The 24,216-nt window shown below is 46.0% G+C and overlaps 1 protein-coding gene across 5 annotated transcripts in view; it reads right to left on the bottom strand.

The window, feature by feature from the left end:
- Nucleotides 1-7,188: 7,188 nt before the first annotated feature.
- The window catches only part of Rasgef1b (RasGEF domain family, member 1B), a 519,819-nt gene continuing 502,791 nt past the window's right edge, over nt 7,189-24,216 (bottom strand). For 3 of the 5 annotated variants that reach the window (XM_017599427.3, XM_017599429.3, XM_002728083.7), the window contains 10 exons: nt 23,734-23,949; nt 23,228-23,302; nt 21,669-21,764; nt 21,460-21,562; nt 19,134-19,213; nt 18,427-18,522; nt 13,490-13,585; nt 12,875-12,998; nt 11,920-11,992; nt 7,189-8,515 (listed from right to left, as the gene is read on the bottom strand). In XM_017599427.3, the coding sequence (XP_017454916.1) occupies nt 8,491-8,515; nt 11,920-11,992; nt 12,875-12,998; nt 13,490-13,585; nt 18,427-18,522; nt 19,134-19,213; nt 21,460-21,562; nt 21,669-21,764; nt 23,228-23,302; nt 23,734-23,949 (984 nt within the window). In that variant the 3' untranslated portion in view covers nt 7,189-8,490. The remainder of the gene's footprint in view (nt 8,516-11,919; nt 11,993-12,874; nt 12,999-13,489; nt 13,586-18,426; nt 18,523-19,133; nt 19,214-21,459; nt 21,563-21,668; nt 21,765-23,227; nt 23,303-23,733; nt 23,950-24,216) is intronic. The other 2 variants (XM_017599428.3, XM_063273740.1) reach the window with 1 other exon arrangement.

Here is a 24,216-nt window from a genome sequence, read left to right as displayed (position 1 = left end):
ATGCTGACACTGGGAGAGGAAGAAGTGCATCGTGGCACATGCTTGGAAACCCAGAACACTGGCAGGCAGAGGCAGGCGGAATTGCTACCAAGCTACCGCCGTCCTGGTCTTCATAGCGAGAACTGGGGGAATCCAATGTCTGAAGATTGATGATTAGTTGATAAGAAAATTAGTTTTCTCTTCTGTTTGCCTCGTGCCTGCTCTCCTATAGGCTCTTGTCGTCACCATATCTCTTCCCTAAAACTGCTGCAGGATGGCATCTCTGAAACCCTGATCCTCCTGTGTGCAAGACAAGCATGCTGCCAATGATCCATGCTGGTCGCCAAGGTACTCGCTAACCTGGGCGGTCCGTGAGGCACCTTGCCACACTGCTTTGCTCTCACTCACAGCTCCCTTGGCGGATTGTTACCGTGCCAGGCATACACATCCCAATTCCATGGCGGGCTTGGTGCGCCCCGCCACCACACCTTCTCTTGAACCCAATTAAGTCACCACATGAAATAACACACCACACAATAAGCTCTGATCCAATCGATAAGATATAAATCTGCCTATCTAGACAGCGCAAAATCCTGTACACACCCACCCCTTAAAAATTGTCATATCAACCTGTATCTATGCGCAGAGAAGAATCTTAACATCTGTCGACATGTTCTCTCAGCTCTTCTTCCTCGATCTGCTTCTCCTTCTCCTTCTAAAACTTTTCTCCCCACCCATCCTTCCTTCTTGTCCAATGACAGGTCTTGTTCTATCCTGTACCTGCCTTCCTTCATAAAGACATTGACCTACGTGTGTGTGTGTGTGTGTGTGTGTGTGTGTGTGTACACTCCAACAAGGCCACACCCACTCCAAGGTCACACCTCCTAATAGTGCCACTCCCTATGAGCCAAGCATTCAAACACACAAGTCTAGTTTTGTAATGAGGACTGCAGGCCTGCTACCAAAATACTCCTTCTTACAGAACACCCAGAGTCCAGCTCACGCAATACAGAGTTCTCTGATTTTTCTAGTTATTCTATTTTCCAGCCAACAGTCTGTTGGAGGAAGTGCGTCACATACATTCGTACACAGCAGAGTTGAAGCCTAAGGGAAACCAGCAGCCTCCCAACCAAAATCTCTAGATGGAGAGCTGCCATTGTCTCCTCCCTTGAGAGTTAATCCAGTTGAGCTGGCCATCATCCAGCCAAGAGACTACTCTGAGGAAGGTGACTTTACCTTAAAGCATGCTCAAGAAACCAAAGAAGTAATCAGCCCTTTAGTGAGACCTTCTCCCAAATCCTTGCCCACTAACGGCAGTCTCCCTGTTGGGGCTGTCCACCTTTCTGAGTCCGGAATCAGAAAAGCTTACCTTTCCCTTTTGTCTTCTCTTCTGTTTCTCTCAAGTACTGAACAGAGCCAAAGTATACTTTTTCTTGTTTTCTGGGCTTCCCTGTTCTCTCCCTGAAGCTCTCCTTCCCAACAAATGTCAGCTTATCCATCACCCACCCCGCGTCTAACTCAAACGTCAGTGCTTTCTCTCCCTCTTAAGCTCACACCTATGCATCTATAAAGGAGAATTCTCACGTTCTGTGATCTATGAGACAAGAACCTGAAAGATGCTGGCTTGGGTGGCCAGAGCTTCCAGGCCTTAGCTCCCTAGAAAGGTGTTGTTCTCAAAAAGCATTCTCATGCACATGGGAGGAACCTAAGAATCCTTGGTTCATTCTCTTTCCTGCTCCCCCGTGCTCTTCCCAACGGCCTTGTAAGTTTTGGGATAGGCGGAGAGCAGCTTCTGCTAACTGACCTCCCTCCCGGTATTTTTATAGCATTTACAAGGTCAGTTGAATAGGTTAATGTAATCGAAAATAAACCTCTTGGTTATCCAATTCTATTCACTTACCTCATACCTAATCTAATAGTGACTAGTTTGTGGGTTCCCACGGGAGCCGGTTTCTTGGCTCATTGTTTCCTCATTAGGTTTTAAATGAGTCTGTTTACAGAGGCCTCACATCACTCTCAGGTCTGGGGGACAGCGCTTGTCTTTCCCCACTTTTGATCTAGCTCCCACTGCTGAGTCCTACCTGGGTGACAGTTCACTGAGTACTTACCCACAAGGAAAGCTCTTACCATCCAAGATGATGAATTTATTTCCTCTCTGATTTCCTTTGGCACAGGACTTTGTCTAGCACACATGTCAAATTCGACAGCCCACCTCCACCTCTGTGTCTGAACAAAGGCAGAACAGGACTGGGATCATCACTTCTCTAAATCACGGTAGGCCAAAGCCTGACTTTTGTACATGGCGAGGAGGAAAGAGGCACTTTAGGATATTTTCTCTAGATCTGTGTTAGCGAGCGCAGTTGTAATAGTGACTGGGACAAAGATGTAGTCTACACAGCAAAGTCTTTGTGTCGTCCTTATCCGGTCTCAATCTAGAACCTTTGAAGTCAAGTATAAGGTCTCGCATAAGTCTATTCTCAATGTCTGGGCTGGGTGACGGCCACTCTTTGCTATGAAGAACCATCATGTTTCGTGGCACACGGCTGGAGGGGTGAACCGAGCTTCTGTCAGGCCTTCATCTGCTACCGAGTAGTAGCCATTGGCCTCTTAGCCTTTCCCTCCACAAACACAATTAGACTAAGCACAAAGGATTGTGGCAGAAGAGAAAGTGACAACGCACAAACAGGATGCTGCCTGTGCTTGCTAATTCGCCTCAACTCTAGGCGAGCGGAGAGGTTGATTCTAATGCCAAAGACCTTTAGATCCCCCCAACAACTCACTCCTCTTCAGTCAGTGCAGAACCAACACAGAGATCCAGAGAAGCTTCTTGGAAGCCCCAGGAAACTGAGCTGAGTGAGCTTTAGCAACCGGTTCTTACTCTGAGTGTAGCGCTTTTTAAGGAATGTGTTTCAGACACATATTCCCATGTCCCCAAACCATGTCAGCCACTGTGCTGGATTTTTATAGTGTCATTGAAGGTAGACTTCCTGTCATGTACTAATAGGTACAGAGGAGTATTAATAATTTAATTAATTAAAGTAAACACACCGACTTGGACTTTTCTTTGCTGGTCTCTGGAGGGGCAGAATCACTTTGATCTACTTAATTTCCTAAAGCCAGATATGCTAATTACTTAAGTGAAGACAGTGAAACCTGTGACCTCTGGATGATAAGCCATCTACTAACTGGCTGGAGCGCATGTGTGTTTTCCGAGCCCACACTACCTCCACATCACCACCGACCTGCACTTGGGACTCCAGCCACTGTGTGTCTCAACTACGTTGACAACACGTTCTGCTAAACTGACTTTCCCACAGTGATTCATCAGGAGAAAAATGAGTTCACACTGACTTTCATTTCCCCAAGCCAGCGTAGGTGGAAAGGGAGAGAGAGAGCGGGCTCGGCGGAGGTACAAGGCTTGTTTGGTGCTTCGTCAAGGGGCACCCGATTTCACTCTTTATTCTGATTAGTATCTGTCTCCTTCAGTTCCCTAGATTGGGATCTCTGCACTTTAGAAGTGCTAAGTTGGACAACTTGGACACTCAGAAGCAGGCTGACAGTTAACACTGGTCTAAGGCAGCTGCTTCCCCCTGCCCGGACTGACTACACACACAAGTGTGGACAGAAAGACATAAGGCAGAGGCTCACAGGCTGCACAACTAAACCTATGAATGGCTACCAGCACTACAAAGGTAATTAGCTACCTGGGAATTTCTGCACTGGATTAAGTGAAAAAAGGAGAAGGAGAGAGGGAGGGAGAGGGGGCAGGGAAGAAGGAGGAAGTGGAGGGAGGGGGAAGAAGGCAAGAAACCAATGAAAGAAAGGAAGGAAGGGAAGGAAGAAAGAGAGAGAAAGAAAGAAAGAAAGAAAGAAAGAAAGGAAGGAAGGAAGGAAGAAAGAAGGAAAGAAGGAAAGGGAGGGAGGGGGAAGGGAGGGAAGGGAAGGGAAGGGAAGGAAGAAGGAAGGCAGGCTGGAGAGATGGTTCAGCAGTTAAGAGCACTGACTGCTCTTCCAGAGGTCCTGAGTTCAATTCCCAGCAACCACATGGTGGTTCACAACCATCTGTAATGGGATTAAATACCCTCTTCTGGTGTGTCTGAAGAAAGTGACAGTGTACTTATATACATAAAATAAACAAGAAAGAAAGGAAGGAAGGAAGGGAGAGAGAGAGAGAGAGAGAGAGAGAGAGAGAGAGAGAGAGAGAGAGAGAAACTGGATAGGCTTTGATTCTTAAGAAAAGAATTGGGGCACTGTTCTACTTCACACAGAGCCAGTCTGCAGTTTTGAATGACAGTCCCTAAAGCCTAATAAGGCTTAGAGACAAACCTACAACCCCAATATCCCTGCCAGCACCGAGTGAAGTCAAGTGACCCTGAAGCAGAGAACTGAGGCAATTTTCTCCACAGCAGAATCTCTGGGCCTGAATTATCCAGTCCAGGGCCGCCTTTCCGCCCGTCACTCGAAGCCCAACTCTGACCAAAGCTTTGCCCTGCAAACTTGCTAAGGGTAAATAAAGTCAAGGGACGCAGCACTGCCCTAACTTTGAGTTTTATGTTTAGTTAGTAGTTAGTAGTTTCCAGGTCACTGACCACATTCCAGGAAACACATTCAAGAATTCCTTTGAACCCTTGGCTACGGCAGAAGATTGGCCCGAACTGCCTTATTCCCAGTCGGCCATTCTCCTTCCCTTAGAACAATGAGACTGTTTTTGGAATACGAGCAGACATTGCCTTGTATTGAGAGCTGCAGGGTAAATGAAAAGCATTGGTGAATCCTGGGGGCCCACTCAGAGCCCAGAACTTCTAATGCTACAGTTTAGAGTAGAGTCTATACGCAGGAGGCAGGTGCACAGCAGGAGAACAGGACTGTGCTAGAAGAAAGTGCTAGAAGACAGGCAGACATGTGGCTAGCAGAGGTTCCAGCCTGGTGAATGGGAAGGTGAAAAAGTGTAAAACGTCCAAAGACAGAAGTGACATCGGAGTGTCCATTGTGATGTCTTTGTGAGCTATGGAAAACAGCCGGCATGCTAGTGAACTAACTGGGCTGTGTCCTCAAAAGGGGTTATTTCCGGTCGTATACTTCCTTTTATCTACCTGCATCTGTTCTCTACTGAGACCGCAGACCCGGCCAGGCCGACTCAAAGCCCTGTGGGCTCGGAATGTGTGGCAGACGTGCTGTAACTACTGCCATTGCCTGGAGCTGTCTACGCTGGCGTTTAGGAAAGTTTCCAGCCAACCACGGGAATTGGAGATGTAGTTACTAAAGTGCCGTGAAGGCCACACATGGCACAGAAGGAAAAGCTACTCCGTGGTTTCCATAAAAGTTCATGCAGGGTTTGAACTTCTGGCTCAGCTGGAGAGTAAAACAAGAGCATGGTAACCATGGTGACGGAAAACCTGTTCAAATGCGGTTCTGCCTTGGAATTACATTTCTGGTCTCAGGGGGAAAAAGGATCAGTGGCCACATTTAGGCATCTAATGCTACAAAGGACCTTATAGAGGTCTTGAAAACTATTGGTCTAACGCCGAAAAAACAAAACAAATCAACAAAAAAGAACGACTCAGATCAGGTAAACTTTCCGTAAAGGGCCAAAGTGTAAGTACTTGGCTTTGGGGCTATACGCACTCTGCTATACATTATAACACTTCTGTAGCAAAAGACAGCCACGAGAGAAGTGTAAATGGCTAGCATGCCCATGTTCCCTTAAATCTTCACTATGGACAGTGAGAAGTCCATAAAATCTCCACATGGTGTACAATATAATTTCTCTTTTGAGTTTTTCAACCTGTGAACCTATAGGCCATAGGGATCAAGTACCTGGCTAGATTGGGCCAGCGGACTGTAATGTGCCAACCCCTGACACAGACAGGTGAAAATATAAACACGGCTATTATCAATTACAACTCTGGAGGCCAGGGGAAAAACAGTACAAATGGGGGGGGGGGCACACTACTATAGCACCGTATTAATTCCCTCTTAATATTTCCGTAAGGTGTTTTGAAATCTTAAGAATCTTGCTGGTGGGTGAGACACAGACCCTTCCAAGGCTGGACATGACTGCAGAGTGATGGCCAAGAGGAGACTTTCCATACTGTACTCTGCTGACCCTCGTCTGTCCCACTGGTTCTCTCCATCATCTTCCCCAGAGCATTTCTCCAGTCTGATCACCCCCAAGGCACATCCCTAGGCCACAGAGACCTCCAGGAATTAAGGACCAAAACAAAGTACCTTGCCATGCCTTTCTTGAAGTCTCCCATAGGGCAAGGCCTCTGTTTCTCTTCTATTTCTGCCTCCTGCACCTGGTGGACCCTCTGGTCTTTCACTGCTGTGCCCTGCCCTCTTCTTTCAAGAAATGTAAGATCTCTTTCAGTGGTGCTGCCTTCCCTACGTCATTCCTCTCCAGGTACAAGTGAGACAAGAAAGCTAGTGTCTTAAGGACCTCAGCACTGGAAATCTGCAGGGAAACGAGATTCCTCAAGCTATCTGCAAGGACACAAAAGCCTGAGATGCCATGGTGGTTTAAAGCTGGGGTTCCGGATTAAAAGGCCTACTCTAGCCTCTCATTAGCTCTGTGGCTTCCATCAAAATATATCCATTTCCCCTTCCCTGTCTGTGTGGGTTTGAATATGCTTGGTCCATAAAACAGTGGCACTATTAGGAGGTGTGGCCTTGTTGTCAAGGGTGTGGCCTTGTTGGAGGAAGTGCATAACTGTGGGGGTGGGCTTTTAAGTCCTATGCTTAAGCTCCACCCACAACAGAAGAAAGTCTTCTGGCTGCCCTCAGATTAAGATGTGGAACTCCCCTTCCAGTACCATGCCCGCCTGGACACTGCCATGCTTCCCGCTATGATGATAATGGACTGAACCTCTGAAACTGTTAGCCAGCCCCAATTAAATGTTGCCCTTTATAAGAGTTGCTTTGGTCATGGTGTCTCCTCACATCAACGGAAACCCTGAGACAGTAGCTAAGGGTGGAAATGACGATGTTAGAATCTGTGCCTACACACCTTAGAACGTGTCTGAAAAATACTAGTGATTGAATATTGCCTAGGACTTCTTCGAACACAAACGCACATCTGTGCCTGCACTCCTGAGGCCTTTCCCTCAGGCGTGCGCACATTTTGAACCAGTCGAATGACTACGGCTGTGAGCCCAACCATCCACCCACGATTCCATCCAAAGAGCGAAGGAAGACGCCACAACTCCTGGCTGCAGAGTGTAAAATGTATTGACATTGTGAAGGGACAACTCGGAGACAGGTCAGGCCTGTTGAGATGATGCACAGTTAAGACATGCTGGTCCTCAGGATGGCGTCAGAAGGGTTAACAAACACGGCAGGAGCTTGGCATTGTGCGTTTTCATTAGCGGGGATCACTACTGTAAAGTTTCTCCAAGAGTATCAAGATGGCTAATTTCAGAGCAACTACGGACCTAATTTAGATGTTAAGACTGATCAGTCACCAGCAAGCTGGTTTTCATTTGGTCACTGCTACGGGGGGAGGAGGGGACTTTCCTTAAATGTATTCCTTGTCTATGTGTTTAGCCACCAACTGACTCCAGAGGATAATGAGAAATAAGTTAGTGAAAAACAGCAACTGGGGTTAGGTCATGGGTGTTTCCCCCCCAAGACCCTTAAAGTCATAGCATTTACACTGACGGGGATGGGGGTGGCATCATGGAAAAGCAAGTTAAGGACAACAACAAAAACAAAACCTACTGAAAAATACATCTACAGGACACAGTGGTCAGCTGTAAACAGCTCAGAAGGGTAAAGAAAACACGGTCCCTTCCCACAGGATGGGCGATCCAACAGTGACAAACTCTGCCTTTCCCCCCCAGTGGCTATTTTCCTACCACAGTGTTGAGCTTCATTATTACATTAAATAACTTATATGGGTAAGAAGGAGTTTGCCAGCCAGCAGCCAACTCAAGCCTTGGAGGAAGGGGGGGGGGGAGGGAGGGGTGTGTACAATACCGCATGGGGTAAGGGGAAGTCTGCAGCGGAACCCCACCCAGTTTTTTTACCCTCACTGGAATACTGTTCAAGCTGAGGTCTGGGATCCAAAAACTGAAGTGGGATCTCCCCCTTTTTCATTTAAATTAACAAAGAAACACGGGCTTCCACAGAGCCAGCACTCGGCTGTGTAAGTTCCATTAGCAGCAAATGTTCAGGCCAAAAAAAAAAAAACCCCATAAACAAAAGAAAACTCCATCCAGGTGCAGAGCTGTGATTCACGTGGAAATTCCAGAAGATGAATCATACGCAGAGCTGGGACTCTTAGAGGATTCTTTCTCAAGTGTCTTCAGTGAAGATTTCAGTCTCCAAAAAAAAAAAAAAAAAAAAAAAAACAATCCAAGTCAATCTGTCCGCTGTGGGAAATGGATTCCCCATCCGGATCGACAGCTGGGCTTGCCTGCAGTCCGAGGGACAGTTCCTAGTACTGGATGCCAGAAAACAAGGCCAGCCCCTCCGGGGTCTGTCTGATGCAGGAACAGAAGCATTTTCCTTGTGCTAAACTCTGCCCAAGAGGCTGGCCCTGTGGAATGAAGGAAACCACGTAAGTCAGAAGGCAGAGGTTCAGTTGTATTGGCTCAGAAGGCCTTGCCCAACGCACATTTCTCCCTCGTTTTACATGTATTTTTTACACAGTTGAAATGATGGGGAGAAATCAAGGACAGGTATCTTAGTGGCCCTTCAGGCAAATCGTTGGACACTTAGACCGTTATTGACGTAGGCAGCCAAAGCACTGTCTACGGTAATCTCTATGTTGAGTGGTATTGTATTAAATCAAACAGTGAACACCATCAACGACAATGAGCTGTTATGCACGTGTGACTTGTGTATGATACACAGGCTCCTGTCTTAGTTGGGGCCTCAATTGCCGTGATAAAATACACTGACCACGAACAACTCGAGGAGGAAAGGGTCTACTTGGCTTCTACATCACAGGCCACCATCAAAGGAAGTCAGGGCAGGAACCTGGAGGTCAGACTTTGAGGTAGAGGCCATGGAGGAGTGCTACGTCCTGGCTCGCTCCTCATGGCTTGGTCAGCCTGCTTTCTTATAGCCCCACAAAGGATGACCCAAACAGGGTGGCTCTGTCCCCAGTGGGCTGGGTCCTCTCACGTCAATCACCAATCAAAGAAAATGCATCGTGGGCTTACCCACAGGCCAATTACATGGGGGCATTTTCTCAACTGGGGTTTCCCCTTCCATAATTATTCTAGCCTGTGTCAAGTGCACATAGAGCTTGCCCACGCGGTTCACTTAGTGGATAGGCCATGGGGCTAAGGAGCATTGGGGACATGCCCCTGTGCTCAGCCTCAAAAGGACAGCATAGCAGCTATGCAAGAAGCAGACGCACCACACTAGTAAAGGACAGTGCATGGCAGATGACAAGACGAGAGCCGGGAGTGTCTGAGGAGTAGACACACAGGAGCAATTTCCATCTCGGGAGCAGGCAGTGCAGAGAGGCCATGGCTGTGGTTATGAGAAAGGCCAAGCACAAGGCTTCCATACAAGGAGAAACCTATTCCTTAAGCTTCCTTAGAAGGCCATCGTAACATAGAAACCAGTCCTTTACACCAAAGAATGTCTCCCACTGGGTGCACAAGATGTCTTCTCATCAAGTCACTGCCACAGCAGCAGTGGTGGCAATGGCGACACCTTTACTGTTATTGTTCTGGAGGTGGAGTTGCGATGTATAGCCCAGGTTGGCCTCAGACTCACTCTGTAGATCAGGCTAGCCTCAAACATGTGGTTCTATTACCTCAGGTTCCCAAGACCTAAGATTCTAGGTATGCTAATAACGTGTCTGACCTTCAACCCTCAAACACACTCTGATGAGAAAAGGATTATTACTGAGTTTATACAACTGTAAACAGATCCCCGTCTGCCTTTCTGAATTCAGCCGGTACACGTGCAGCCTTTCTCACACCACTTTCTAGTTCCGCCACTAAAATCTTTGGTTAAATCCTTGGGTTACCATATACTGTATGCAGTGCACAGAGCCTTGGAGAGAGTTAACAATTCAGCTTTTCCTGTCAAACCTTGGGTTTGCAACCTAACTACTGATCTGCACCAGAACAGAGTAACTAACTATAAAGAAATTATGGGTATATCTGGATTCCACGAATAACTCAAAACTCGCAGAACCAATCTGTCTACCACAGCAAGGTTTCAGGTACTAGGAGTCTTACCAAAGGCCCCGCTTGTAGAAGGAAAAAAGAAAAAGAGGGTGATTACAAAGAAGAAACTTGGCAGGCAAAGTTCACCCTGAAATATAAATTACAAGAGTTGATCACCCCATTTTTTCCTTTGTTTTTGTGAGATACGTGCTCATCATGTAGCCCATGCTGGTCTTGAACTCAGCTCCTCTTGCTTCGGCTCCCTGAGCGCCGAGATTGTCAATCTGGGCTATTTCACTTCTGTGTGTGTCTGAACCAGTCTTGATCATCTTATATCGTATTGTGCCCTGGCTGCCTTTTAGCCTATTAAAATATCTTATGGACTGGGAAGATGGCTCAGCTGTTAAAGGCTAGGCTCACAACCAAAATAAAATATCTTACATGTGTAAGCTACAAATACTTGCAAATCTGCTTAAAAATACTAATAGGATAGCCAAAGTCTTGTTGTTGTTTTTAAAACCTACAAATTATATTTTAAGTTCAGATTCTTTCTCTCAAACCAAAGGAGGCCTGATATCTGATTAACTGATGCCCCAACTTTAATTGATGTTAATCTTAGCCAGTATTTTCATTGGGACCCCACCCAAATAGTTTTAAGATTAGAACTATTCAAAAATAAAGCCTGAACTTAAAAAAAAAGATTTATTTATTTATTTATTTATTTATTTATTTATTTATATGAGTACACTGCAGCTGTCTTCAGACACACCAGAAGAGGGCATCAGATCCCATTACAGATAGTTGTAAACCAACACATACAATTGGGAATTGAACTCAGGACCTCTGGAAGAGCAGTCGGTGCTCTTAACCACTGGGGCTTCTCTCCAAGTCCAAGTCTGAACTTTTAAACAAAGAAAAATTGGTTTTTTTTTAAACTTGTTTGTTTTGTTGTACTATCCCATGGGGCAATGTCAATTCCATACTCCATTACATCATCAGGGAGGAACTGCAGTCCTGCTACCATCTGCCAGTGTAAAGAAATAAAAGGCAACAGGACCGGACAATGGCACCTAGAGTCCCAAGTCACAGAGATTCTGTGACCTGAAGACAAGACTCTGAGGTGGAAATTCCTGGTTTCTGTGGAAACTCACTTGTGTCGCATGATATCTTTCTGGACGCTGTCTTGTGAGAGGATGTTTTGCTGAAGCGGATGTTTGAGAAGGTGAGTGATGTTTGGAAAGAGTGAAAGCAGGACCCCACGGACAGTAAAAGGATGCTCTTGTTTTGCTACACCTGGTCTACGGCCATACCACCCTGAACGCGCCCGATCTCGTCTGTTTTGCTACACCTGCAACCTTTTGTTGGTCTTCGTTCACAGAGAGAAATGTGCCAAAGAACGTCTCATGGTGTTCTGGCTGACTCTTGCTGGTTCTGCTGACTCAGACCGATTGGCAGAGCCTTGCAGTTTCTGCTGCATTGAACTGCTACTACTGATTCATGTTTGGTGTTTGCTACTGGTCTGAACTGCTGGTATCCTGACAAGGACTGGAATCACCCCGAGGAACTATGTCTAAACAGGTCCACAACACCCTTGTCCTATTAACCATTTTTCTCCCCTACCTCTGGTCGGTGGGCTAGAAGGGAAGTTGAAGTATTTAAGAACCCTAAGTAAAGTAGACTTTGAAACATCTAGAGAAGACTCTGCCGAGCAGGTGGATAGCGCCTTCCTACACAAGGCACGCATATGATTTTCCTGAGGTAAAGCCAGTGTTCCCTGTAGACTAGTAAGACCATAAGAAGCATTGAGACTCACCTTAAAGACTTCCATCTGTCCTTCTCTATATTATTTTCAGGTCCTTCACTCTCATATGAAGCCAAGTAGAGAGCTGCAATCAACCAGAGGAAAAAAAGGCATTACAACCGAGGCCGTCTCCTGATACCATTAACCCCACTGCTGGAAAGGCCTGCTCCGGTTGGGCCTTGGCTCGGGTACACACTTCAGATTTGCTGAGTTATCCTGAAGAGCACAGAGCAGCACTCTGCTTCTGATTAGGCATTGCCTAACCCCATGGCTTTGAGCTGAAAAGGCCGTGAATCAATCAAGAATGACTGAGGCAAGAAGCTCTTGAAATGCAAAGCGTACAGTCCTGTTGTACACTCAGATGCACATTCTTCCTAAAGGAAGGGTCGTGGCTCTTTCCTGGCGCCCTCAGCTCTTTAACAGAAATTACACGTAGGATGTTTAAATCCGAAACAAAATCATCTCAAGATCGTAAAAGTTGTTGCTAATCTTATTGATAGAGACAAAATCAGCTGCCTTCCCCCACCCCCAACAGGCAATATGAATTCAACATGTCTGCCGGTCATTCATGCAGACCCAATCAGTAAACCCCGAAGATGTAACACATCAGTAGGTAAGCCCTCCACTAAGTATTCTACAGACTAATAAGGAATTGTCCTAGGCAGAACCAGGCATTTTCCCGGCTACCACTGCCCAGTGCTCTCACAGGTCAAGACTGTCTACACCTTTTTGACATGTCTAATAAGTTTTGCAAGGCTGCTTATCACTTTGTAGGACCGGAATTAGGAAAGATGTCTTGTGTCCTTTGTTTAGGTGATTACAAAATGAAGACATCTTAGGGGTAAATCGTAAGACTTTCTGAGCAACAGAAAGGAAAGGTTGGATCAGCTCAGAGGCCTGGCATCATACGGCCAAGGACAGGCGTTTATCTGGGGGCGTCTGGGACAGATGCAAGCTAGAGACTCACCGTCTTCACTGAATACGGGCACTGAGAGCAGGTACTGTAAGACCTTCCGGTCCCGCTCGAACGGACACTCCACCTGTTTCCATGTCATAAATTCACTCACTTGTTTGGCCAGTTCCCAAAATTTCTGAAAGAGAATTGAAGAATATTGAGGGCGACGGTCAATAATTATCGGGTTGCGGGACCCGATTCCATTTTAGAAGCACCTAGTTTGGGAACCTCGGAATCTTCTTGTCTTCATTAAGATAAGCATTGTATCGGCTAGCTAGGGAAGTGAAGATTACTCATGTTCCTGAAAGTGACAGTGCTGCTGGGGGAACAGCCGCTGTGCTACCTGGTGCTGTCGGTTTCTTATAGACAGTAGGCCAATAACAGGTTTGCTCTGAGCTGCAGAATCTGCCCTGCTGCTAGGCTGGGGCACCGGGAAACAATGGACTCTGGCTTTTAAGATTTTAGTTTTTGAGACAGACTCTCATCCTGTCACACTGGCTGCCCTGGAATTCACTCTGTAGACCAGACTGGCCTCAAAGTTGTGGTAATCCTCCTGCCTCTGCCTCCTGAGTGCCACCCATGCCTGATTCCTACTCTGCGATTCCTATCCGACCTCGTTACACTCACCTCAAAATTGACGTGGCCATTTGGAAGACGGTTGACACAGCCCTCGTTGAGGAAATAAATGTCTTTGATTAAGAGACTGAAGAATGGTATCACAATCTAGGAAGAAAATAATAAACATTTAGCCTCTTGTTACAGATATAAGGGGAAAAAGGGCAGTGTTGACTTGGAAGGCACGGAAGGCCATAGTGAATTACTGTACCCTGTTCTGTACGCTCTACACACTTCCCTACCTCCCATGGCTCCGCCTAGATGCAAATGTCACCAACACTTAAGCACAGTCGGGACCTAGCACTGTTGGCAAGTGGATGGGTCAATACTATTCGTTCAATTTTCCCTATTTTTTTCAATGTTTATGCTGATAAAATTTAAAATTTAATACCTAAAAGAACTCTATTCGTTTACAGACCCCTCGATTGTAGTCGTCTTAAAGGCCCATATCCTTGCTAAGCTCTGTGTCACCCCACCATTAGACATCTATGTTTTAAATGAGTGGGGCTTTTTTGTTTGTTTGTTTGTTTGGTTGGTTGGTTGGTTGGTTGGTTGGTTGGCTGGCTGGCTGGCTGGCTGGCTGGTTGGTTGGTTTTATGTTTTACTCTTGAAGCCATTTCTCAAGACAGTGTGACAGCCTAAGGTTTTAAGCAATGATTGCTACAGCTTCCTTCTGAAGCAAGCTGGCTGTGTGAGAGAACAAGTCTTCACATGCTGTCCTGGAAAAGCCCCTTAGAAGAACCTGGTACTCTCCGTTGCCAGACAGATGCACTCCAAGTGAGGGAAGAGACGAAAATGTGTGAATTACAATCAAAGACTTCAAAAACCAATACGCTTCTGTAATGATAGCTTCTGGGCCTGGATTCTGCGGTTCGATGAGGCGGCAGACTATCCTAGCGTAGCTAACAATCTTTACAAGTATCCTCTGTCGGACCGCTCCCATCTCATTTAGAGATCGACGTCCTGATACAGTCATTTTTAATTTTTTTTCCCCAAATGCGATGTATTTGAAAAAGCTTCTTCACTGTAAATAATGCATCCAACAGGCTATTTGGGGGAATTCTGAAAACACCAAGATCAGGTCTTTGAAGTCTTCTGAGCTCATGACTCATGGATGAGAAAACAAACTTTTTGGCTCACACACAAAGAGCAAGAGCCAATTCGCTTCTAGGGAGAAATTCAGCTCTTTCCCCTGAAGTCGTTTTCAAACAGACTTTTCATTAATCTTGTTTCATTGATCCTTGAGAATAATCGAATGCATCTTCTGCTTCACTAGCGCCCCTGACTACCTGGTATTTGCTCTTGCCTGCGAGGCCCCTGCAGCAGAACTGGCAAAAAGTGTATGTGCTTCCTTCTCCCTGTCCTGGTCCCGCCTCTCATCCTACATGAACCTCGCCTCTTTCAAAGAACACTCATGAGGGTCTGTGGACCCCACCACACATCAGTTTAAAACCCGGCTCTCCAGCTGGCTAGTAGTAAAAGCTAGGGGTTGGCAAAATGTAAGTTTTTTGTTTGTGCTCTGTTTTGCTTTAAACGTATGTTGTTGTTATTCTTGGGATGGCCCAGAAGACGCATACCTTACGTTTTTAAGGGGCTGGTGCAGGGCATCATACAAATAATACTTCAGGGTGCATGACAAATGTGAAATAGAAGTGACAGTGGCCACAGAGTCTCACTGGAGCATGGCCATGCTCATCCATCCAGACACTGGCTGGGTCTGCTCCCTGCTACTACCCAAGTCTTGAACAGACTCAGAAGACAATAGATACACATCCTGGGACAGCCCCAGGGAAGCGACGGCACAGTGAGAATCAAGCCGTGGTAGTTCACAGTGCACTGGCTTTTAAAGGAGAAGCTTCTGTACTGTCCTCAGGGCTGGGCTGTGGGCCTCATTTACTGTCGTGTAGCTAAATCCACAGTTCTCGTCAGCGTCATTAAACCGTGGGAGGCAGAAGGATTCCTTCTGGGAGTTTTGCAGTTGGTGTCTCTACAAGATGCTGGACTACTGAGTCATTCTTCCAGGAACATGGAAACACAGTGGAGCACTTGGCTGTTCTATTTCTCATGCCGGTGACAGGAAGGGGATCTCAGACTTTAACCCCTTATCACTCCTCAGAGTCCCTATCAGCTTTGCACAAGGAGTTGACCGGTGTAGAATATAAGAACTGAAGGGTTTTGTGAGACAAGCAAAGGAAATATATCTTGTTTCTGTTAGGTCTTGCCACCATCATTAGTGGGAAAACTAGGTAGCTATATATAAGCAAATATATTACATATATATACATTAGATAGTCATATATAAACTAATATATGTGTGTATATATATATGTGTGTGTGTGTGTATTCTATAGCCATATATAAATTAATATATGTAGAATATATATTATCATGTAGGATCTTGTATTTCTCCTGGCTGCCCTCCAAATCACTATGTAGCCCAAGATAACCTTAGACTTCCCTAATTCTCCTGAGTGCTGGGATTTTGGGCCTGTACTGCCTCATGTGGTTCTCCGGAGAGCTGAGGGCGGAACTCTACTCCTTTTGTGCATCCTAGACAAGGACTCTACCAACTGAACTACAACACAAATTTCCCCCTTAAAAATATTCTGAATGCTGGGGCTGGACAGATGGCTCAGCGGTTAAGAGCACAGACTACTCTTCCAGAGGTCCGGAGTTCAATTCCCAGCACCCACATGATGGCTTACAACCATCTGTAATGAGATCCAATGCCCTCTTCTGACATCCAGGCATACATGCAGACAGAGCCCTCATATATAATTATTATGTATATATATACACATATATATTAATATAATAATATATATTCAAAATTCAGAATATGAATTCATTTAGGCCTGATAATCCCACCTACTAGGGAAGCCAAGGCAGGAGAATTGCAAGCTGAAAGCCTGCCTGGGCTATTTGGTGAATTCTTTCTCAAAAATAAACCAGTGCAAACCAGTGAAGTGACAGCTGGGATATGGTAGAAATGAATGGTGGGATGCTTGTCTGGTAGGCATAAAAGTTCCAGGTCTGACCCTCAGTCCTGTAAGTGTGAACTGCTGGTGTTCAGAGTCAGCCTTCGTACTTTAAGGCATTATCAGTTCCGTGCCTAGAAACTGATGCTAACGAGGACAGAAACGCAAATAGGACAGAGAAGGGATTGGAAGCCACGCACTCAGGAGAGCTGCATGGTTGAAAACTGAGAGTACACTGAGTACCCACAGGGAGGGAGAGAACTGAGAGAGCACTTAAGGCTCCTACACGGAAGACAGATTTGATTTGCGCTGTAATGGGTACCTGGGAATGCACTGCTCGGACCACATAAACTTGAGATTTGGAAAAGATCAAAGACCATTATTCGAGATGTTCTGCCAAGGAGACTGTAAAAAGGGCAGTTACTTTGGAATAATGAAGTACTCCCTCAGCGCGAAATAAGGAAAACAGTCTCATGTTTTAAAATATAAAAGGACAGATTTGACCAGGCGTGCTTTTCCTTCTTATCTTTTGAGGCCAATTATGAAGAAGGGACGGTACCCTTCTTCAGATGGTTACAATTATGGCTGTTCCGTCAGCTACAGACACAAGCCATAAATGTACATAGACCTGCCTTTTAGAAATAAAGCAGGATTAAGTAACTAAATGATGCGAGGTGTCAATAATTACGTTTGTTTTCCTTTCTGGGAACAGCCATTAAAGTTGCACGAGTGACAGTGGCTTCCCTCGGTGGCTGCTGTCAGAGCTGCAGCCCTCTGACAGACAGGACTCCACAGCCACCTCCCTGCCTCACCTAGGGCCGTGTGGAGACGGGCATCCACCACAGGGAGATGTGGGGTGGTCTCATAGCTTCCCTGCACCCCTCACTCAGGGTGTTGGGGTCCTCCCTTGCTTTTGCTCATCTTCACTAGGAAGCTTAACCCACTTCAGATTGGCTCTTCTCAGCAAAATATAAAAGCTAGCCAACTGCCAGGCATCTGGAAGTTTCCTCGATTAAAAAATCGAAGTTAATGCATTTGCGATGTGTCTCAGATTTCACTGGAGCAGGAATTTCAGTTATAAGGAATTTTGGTCTTAGCTCATTAGTCCTGATGATTCTGTGTGGAAGTGACTTAGAAGTCAGGGAATATTTTTCTCCTGTTTCTTCAAACTGGTTGAAAATACTGTTTAACATGGGGACAGAATTTAAAAGTTGATAGCTATCACTAATAAGGATTAGTGGTTGGAGAAGTGACTCGGCAGTTAAGAGGACAGTGTGCTCCTCCCGAGGGCCTGGGTTCAATTCCCAGCGTCCACGTAGTGGCTCACAACTGTTTGTAGCCCCACTTCCAGGGGATCTGACACCCTCACACAGACACGCTGCAGGCAAAACGCCAATGCACGTAAAATAAAAGTAAATAAATTTTAAAAAGAAAAAGGAAGTCAGCACTAGCTGTTATCATAACTGAACATTTGCTTCTCAAACGCCATGGCCGACAACCTGTCCTTCCTCTGAGAGGAACTAAGGTGGAAATGTGTCTCAGAGTCCAGAACTCAAGGTGCAGTGAATCAGGGAGAGAGGACCGGATCATTAATTTTTTTAGACACTGCCCCTGTATTTTTCATGCCACCTACATATCCAATTAGTCACAGCACGCCCAATGCCATAGCAACTAACCTACTTTCTGAGAATAAATGGCTTAGCTGTGGGAGGTAAGCTAATTCTTTTGAAAGAAAGGTTACATTAAGTGAACCACCTTATGCAGAGCTCACATGTCTTTTTCCCATTAAACCAAATTACTCTGTAATGCTATTAGTCACCATATCATACGACTTAACTAACTGCCCAAAACACAACTACGATGCCCCACAGAACACATCAGAAACAGAATAATCGACAAATGTAACAGACCACTGCTCAGATTGACCCCACGTCACTTCTATAGATAACAAGTAACGCCCTCACAGCATACCTTCTCTCTGCTACTGTGGGCAGTGAGGGACCTTTGCGCTGCCCCTCGGAGAGCTGTCCTGTAGTTAAGGAAGTTGCTTGACGGATCCATCTGATGCTGTGGGAAGAGATTGATATTAGCCACTCAACTTCCAACTTACAAGATCACGCTGACACATACAAAGTCACAGGAAGTTAGGGACTGCAGTAAACGTATGATGTATCCATCACACACACACACACACACACACACACACACAGCCTTAGAGTTACATGGGAATGGCTGTTTGGATTAACCAACTTTGCTCAAAGACTGGTGAATAGATGAGCAGTCTAAGGAGATAACGACAGTGTAGCGGTACAAAAGGCAAAGCAGACCCCTCTCGAAGGTTCAGGACCCCAGTTCTACTCTGGCATATAAAATTATGTGACCGAGACGTCAGCATTTCTTCTATCAATTACTCTAAAATGTCCACCTCTGTTATAAAAGGACCTGCCCCAAACCAGCTTTTCTTTGCTCTACTCCAGTCTGAGTCCCTTTCCTACCTCCAGGACCAAGAGCCTTTGTCTTTGATGGCGCTATCTGATGGAGAAGCTGCATCGTGCCCCTGAATTCCCTCTGCCTGGTGCCTTGCTATCCATCCCAGGCTGCCCTAAAACTCAACCTCCTGAGTGCCGGTATCACGGGCACGCTCCGTCAGTTAACACTGAATCATCCCTCTCACATACCTCAAGAATGTCGAACTTCGCGGTCTTCACTTTGGCCCAGGTTTTCTTAAGTCGCGAGACCGGACTCATGTTCATACCAGCTTCCCGTTTAAAACGGCCGTGAAAGGAAGAGAATAGAAACACAGATGTAAGAAGTCGCTGTAGCTTGCACTCCCGTAACTCGCAGGTTACTAAGCACTGGCAACTGGTTCTCCGACTAGTAGTAACAGCCTCTGATTTTACGGCATTTCCTGGCTGGCTTTTCCTCACTCAGCTCAAGAGCAGTACAGCTATGAACTGGGCTAAGAACATTTCTTGGGGTCATACTGGAGGGCCGTGACCCTGCCATGTTGTAGCATGTGAGCAGCCAGGATAACTACATAAACAAAGGGTCCTGACTACAATCCTTTAACAGCTGACCTATAGATGCTAATGGTTGTATGATTTTGGTTTCCTGAGGCAGGCCCTCATGTACTTCAGATTGGTCTGGACTTTTCTCTAGAATTAAGACTTGCCTTCCAGCCCCTCGTTTTTCAGCCTCCCGTGTGTTAGGACGAAAGGTGTAAGACACCACGTCTGACACGATGCTAAAGTTTGAGTTTATATTATATTCGTGTTGGAAATTCTTTTTTTCATTTTTTTGCAATCACTTCAACATATCAGAATTCTAGCTCATTGGCCACTAGAAAACAAAATGGGGCTGTTGGTGATTGGGCCACAGGTTATTTGCTGACCTGTTTCCTGTTACCTAACCTGTCATGCATGCGTGGTGTCCTATATTTCCTCACATTCCTCCAAGAAGAAGCTAAGTTCCAGACTGGGGCATTTTCCCAGTGTTGTCCGGTTGCCTCAGTAGCAGAGATCATACCAATGTGGCCCCTCGGGCCATACTCATCCCATGATGCCACACTGCCTGTCTCAGGGAAAACCTGTATACCACAGCTACTTGGTACCCCACTGCCATGGAAAAGGAGTCCACGCGGACCTAAATGAGTACACATATTCATCTCCTGCCACCAACAGTTCTGTGTTTAATAACTTTAAGAGATTTCTAATTGAGGCAAAACACAGACACAGACCTTAAATGTTCAACGTGATGGATTTGATAGGTATACAAAGTCATGTATCTCCATCCCAATCAAGTTATGACAGAACGTTCTATCACCCAGACAGCTCCTTTGGAACCACTTCTGGTCAGTCTCCACCTCCTCCAGAAATGGCAACAGTGGTCAAGGGTCACCTGTCGCTAGGCATTAGTTAGCTTTGTCTAGTCTAGACCCTTCATGTGAGGGATCCCACTGGTCTTGCCTGACCTGGGAAAGGCTCAGCACGATTGCGAAACTCATCCAGCTCTTTACCGCTCCAGAATATTTCTCATATGATTATGCCACAATTTGTTCAGTCATCTACTTGCAGACAGGGCATTTGGGCTCTTTCTAAGCTGGGGCTTAGGAATAAGGCTTCACTTACAATGCTGGCACAAATCTTTCTGTGGGCGCACTCACTTTTTATGGGGCAAATATGCCAGTGTTGGAACTTCTAGATTACAAGGTAGGTTTCCGATTAGCTTTATAAGAAAATGCCAGTTGCTAAAGCCACAAAACTATTCAAACTCCCCCTGTCCCTGTATAACACATTCCACACACCCCTTGCCCTCGACAATATTAGGTGCAACTGGTTTTAAGTTGCTATTCTGGTGAGATGGTCTTTCACGACGACCTTTGTGCATTTCTGATGACCCTTTTATATACTAAGCATCCCCTGGCTATTTATCTAGTGCGACTGTATGGTTCTGTATGGGTTATGGGTACAAGCTCTTTGTTGGCTGTGTTAGTATCTTGTTCCACACTACCGCTTGCCTTGGCACTTTCTAATTGGTAGATGAAGAAAAATCAAGTCATCTTCTATCACTGAGGATGTCAGCCTTTCAGATCCCTGGATTGGATGACCGCTATATCCACAGTAGGTCAAACATAGTCAGCATTTTAACGGGGGTGGGGGTGGGAACAAAGGCTATCCTTATTTCATAAGACTAATGCTTATGAAATGGTAAGAGTTCATCTCAGGTGAGGCCATTTCCATAATGCTTGGTATACAAGCTGCCCAGATACCACTAGAAATCTTTGATTTAGACACGTGTTTCAGTCCTCAGCTTCTACATTTAATTGAGCACGAATGAACTAAAGACACGAATGAAGTCAAGCTTATAAAGGGCAGATTATATGAACTTGTACTAATTTGGGTCCATAAAGCATTCTGAATGCTCCAGAATGAGACATATTTTCAGCGGATACATTTTGCAAGCCCCAGGAAACCAGTATCCTCACGTGCGCACACGAATACTCACAGATGATTGCCATCAAGGAGTTGAAGTTTCCTATGTTGAAACACTCTCGAGCCACGTCGATGAAATACTCGATCATCCTCGCTCGGTGTTTCTTCTTCACAGGCTGGAAGGAAAACACTATGAGCAGACAGGAACCCAACACAGGGGCCCAACGGACAGAAAGGAAGCAGGAAAACTGGATTTGAGGGGGGAAAAATCTATCATCTCACCATGCAGATTTCCGTGGCAACCAAGTAGCTTAGCCGATTAAACCACTCTACGTAAGCTTCTAAGTTCCGTGTTTTCTTCCGTTCACTGTAGCAATTCTGCAGAGGAAGCAAAGGGAGAGATGAGGTGCGTGAACGCACACTGATCGCATACACTAAAGTGCCCCTCCTTCCCTCCCAAGAAATGACGTTACTCCGGGCAGCGAGTGCCCTCAGATCCTCAATTCCAAAGAAGCGTTTGCTGGTTACTACTTTTAACTGTCAACCCGACAAGCTAGAATCACAAGGGAAGGGCAAGTTTGTGAGGGGCTGTCTTGATTGTCAATGGATGTGGGAAGGCCCAGCCCCCTGAGGGCAGCCCATTTCCTCCAGGCAGAGAAGCACTTGTGTCAACAGGCCTGGCTGTGCTTGTTTCTCTCTACTCCTTTTTCTCCCTTTAAAGGTCAGAGTTGTATTTCTGAGGAACCAGTCACTTTTAGAGAGAACTACATAAGAAAGCAAAAATGTCATGCTCCCCTCACCCTAGGAGTAAACCAGGGCATAAAATTCTTAAACCCTGACATATTTCTCTTTGCTCTTGACTGGGACGTGACTAGCCGCTTGGGTTCCAACCTTGATTTGGCCTGGAACTGTGAGTCAAACGAGCCCTTTCCCCTGAGTTACTTAGTATCAGGGTGTTTGATCACAGCCACAGAAACGGAACTGGAGCACGGCTCCATCCTCAGACAACCTTGGGCTGCCCATACCAACAGGTATCAGCACAGAAAGGAGAGGCTAAGAGGGAAAGGAACTAGAAACCCCTCTTCTAACAGGAAGATGGGAAGACAGGATTTTGGAGCACCATTTATCCAAAGATAATGAAAACCTACATCATCATGCTTTTGAGTAGGGTGAATGCCCCCGCTGTTCTAGGAGTTCAAGGACAAGCTTGGAGAGGATCATTAATCCTCTTTCCTTCCTTTCAGAAGACAAACAAAACAGTCCACCAGCTTCCTATTGAAAAACACAGTCTCCACTTCCCATACTGAGAGGAGCCCGTCCAAGGCGGGAAACAGCTGTTGGCTTGTCTCCCAGAGAGACTCCCAGAGTGATGTAGCAGTTACAGATGGACTAGCAATTCAAGATGCTTCTAGGGGCTCACCCTAGAAGGGCGAATATGCTCACATGTTCACGAAATGTACATTGCACGTCCAGCACCATGTTCTTTATACACCTGCAGATTCACTTATACGTGTGCACAAAGGGGCCAGACCAACAAGAGCGTGGCTGTGCAGGCTGGACGTACGTCCTGCTTCTCCTGCCCCTGAGGCTGAATCACAGGCAGGCCCGTTCTCTTTGGTTTTCTTTCCGTCCTAATCTGTTTAAACCATTAAGCGCTTATCTTCTTCTTTCACCAACACCGTGTCTGCTTGCCAGAAAGGGCTTATTAAATTCCCCAATAAGGAGGAAGTGATGGGGTAAGACTATTATAAAGGCACTCACAGACCCAGCCCAAGAAATAGTACAACGAACCACAAAACGGGGGATGAAAAACACCAAGCAAACAACTTGGTATCGATTACCTTATCATTGTCCAAAGGGTCCTTCTGCACAAACGCCTGAACGAACTCTTCTGGGCCAATGTAATTGAGTCTCTCCTGAAATAAAAGCCAGCAATATTAAAGAGACCGAGAAGAAAAACATGCTCACTTCCCTCCCTTAATTCTGGCACTACCTCGCGTCTCTTAAAGCAGATTATGAATGAGCTTTGAACCCTGAATACTTTTCATCCGCTTCAAGATGGGAACAGAGGCATCTCTCTCCTTAGGTCAATGTTTCACAAGACATTTGAAGAATGAAAGGAATAACAGGGAAATAACAGGAAAGTGACCGGGGGCAGAAGATAAGGAGGGTCAGTAAACTTCGCTTTTCCCATCTTGTTTAGTATGCGTTTATGAGTAAATTCCCAGGATCCAAATGCTAGCTCTACATGTTTTGTGGATGTTTCCCCTTCGTGTTACCCCGACCTCTCTCCTGACATGACTATCAGCAAGCAGCCTGGTTGCCAGAGCAAACGACAGTGCCTCACCAGCTCAATGTGAGTCAGCTGCTGGGCCAACGTGTAAGGGTCGCTGCAGACGGTCATGATGTCCCGCTGTATGGACTGGGGCTTGGCCTTCAGGACCGTGAGCCGGTCTGTGGCCGTGGAGCTGAGTTTGGCCAGGACTTCCTCGTACTGGCTCAGGGCCGCGAGTTTTCGGATCAGACACTGCATCATCTGCTGGACATTCTTCCGGTACGTCTGCTGGGAAGTAAGAGAAGAACGGCATTCTTACTCTGCATATATCCTGCTCCGGGCGCCTCAGGCACCCCACCCCGCCTTCACAGGCGCTGAGCTCTATCAGATAAAAACCACCTAGGTTTATTGACTTGTTCTCTCAGGTTGCTTTTGAAGATACAACTCGGGCCGGGCCTTGACAGCACCTCAGAAACTTCAGTTAAACCATCGAGGTGATCCAGTGTAATAAACACTCCTAAAGCGTGCTCTAGTGGAACTGTCCCTGTTCACTTA

Source organism: Rattus norvegicus, chromosome 14 (genome assembly GCF_036323735.1).
Source record: "Rattus norvegicus strain BN/NHsdMcwi chromosome 14, GRCr8, whole genome shotgun sequence".
NCBI classification, from domain to species: Eukaryota; Metazoa; Chordata; class Mammalia; order Rodentia; family Muridae; genus Rattus; species Rattus norvegicus.
Note: the sequence above shows the minus strand (reverse complement) of the source record. Positions and strands in the feature narration are given on the sequence as shown.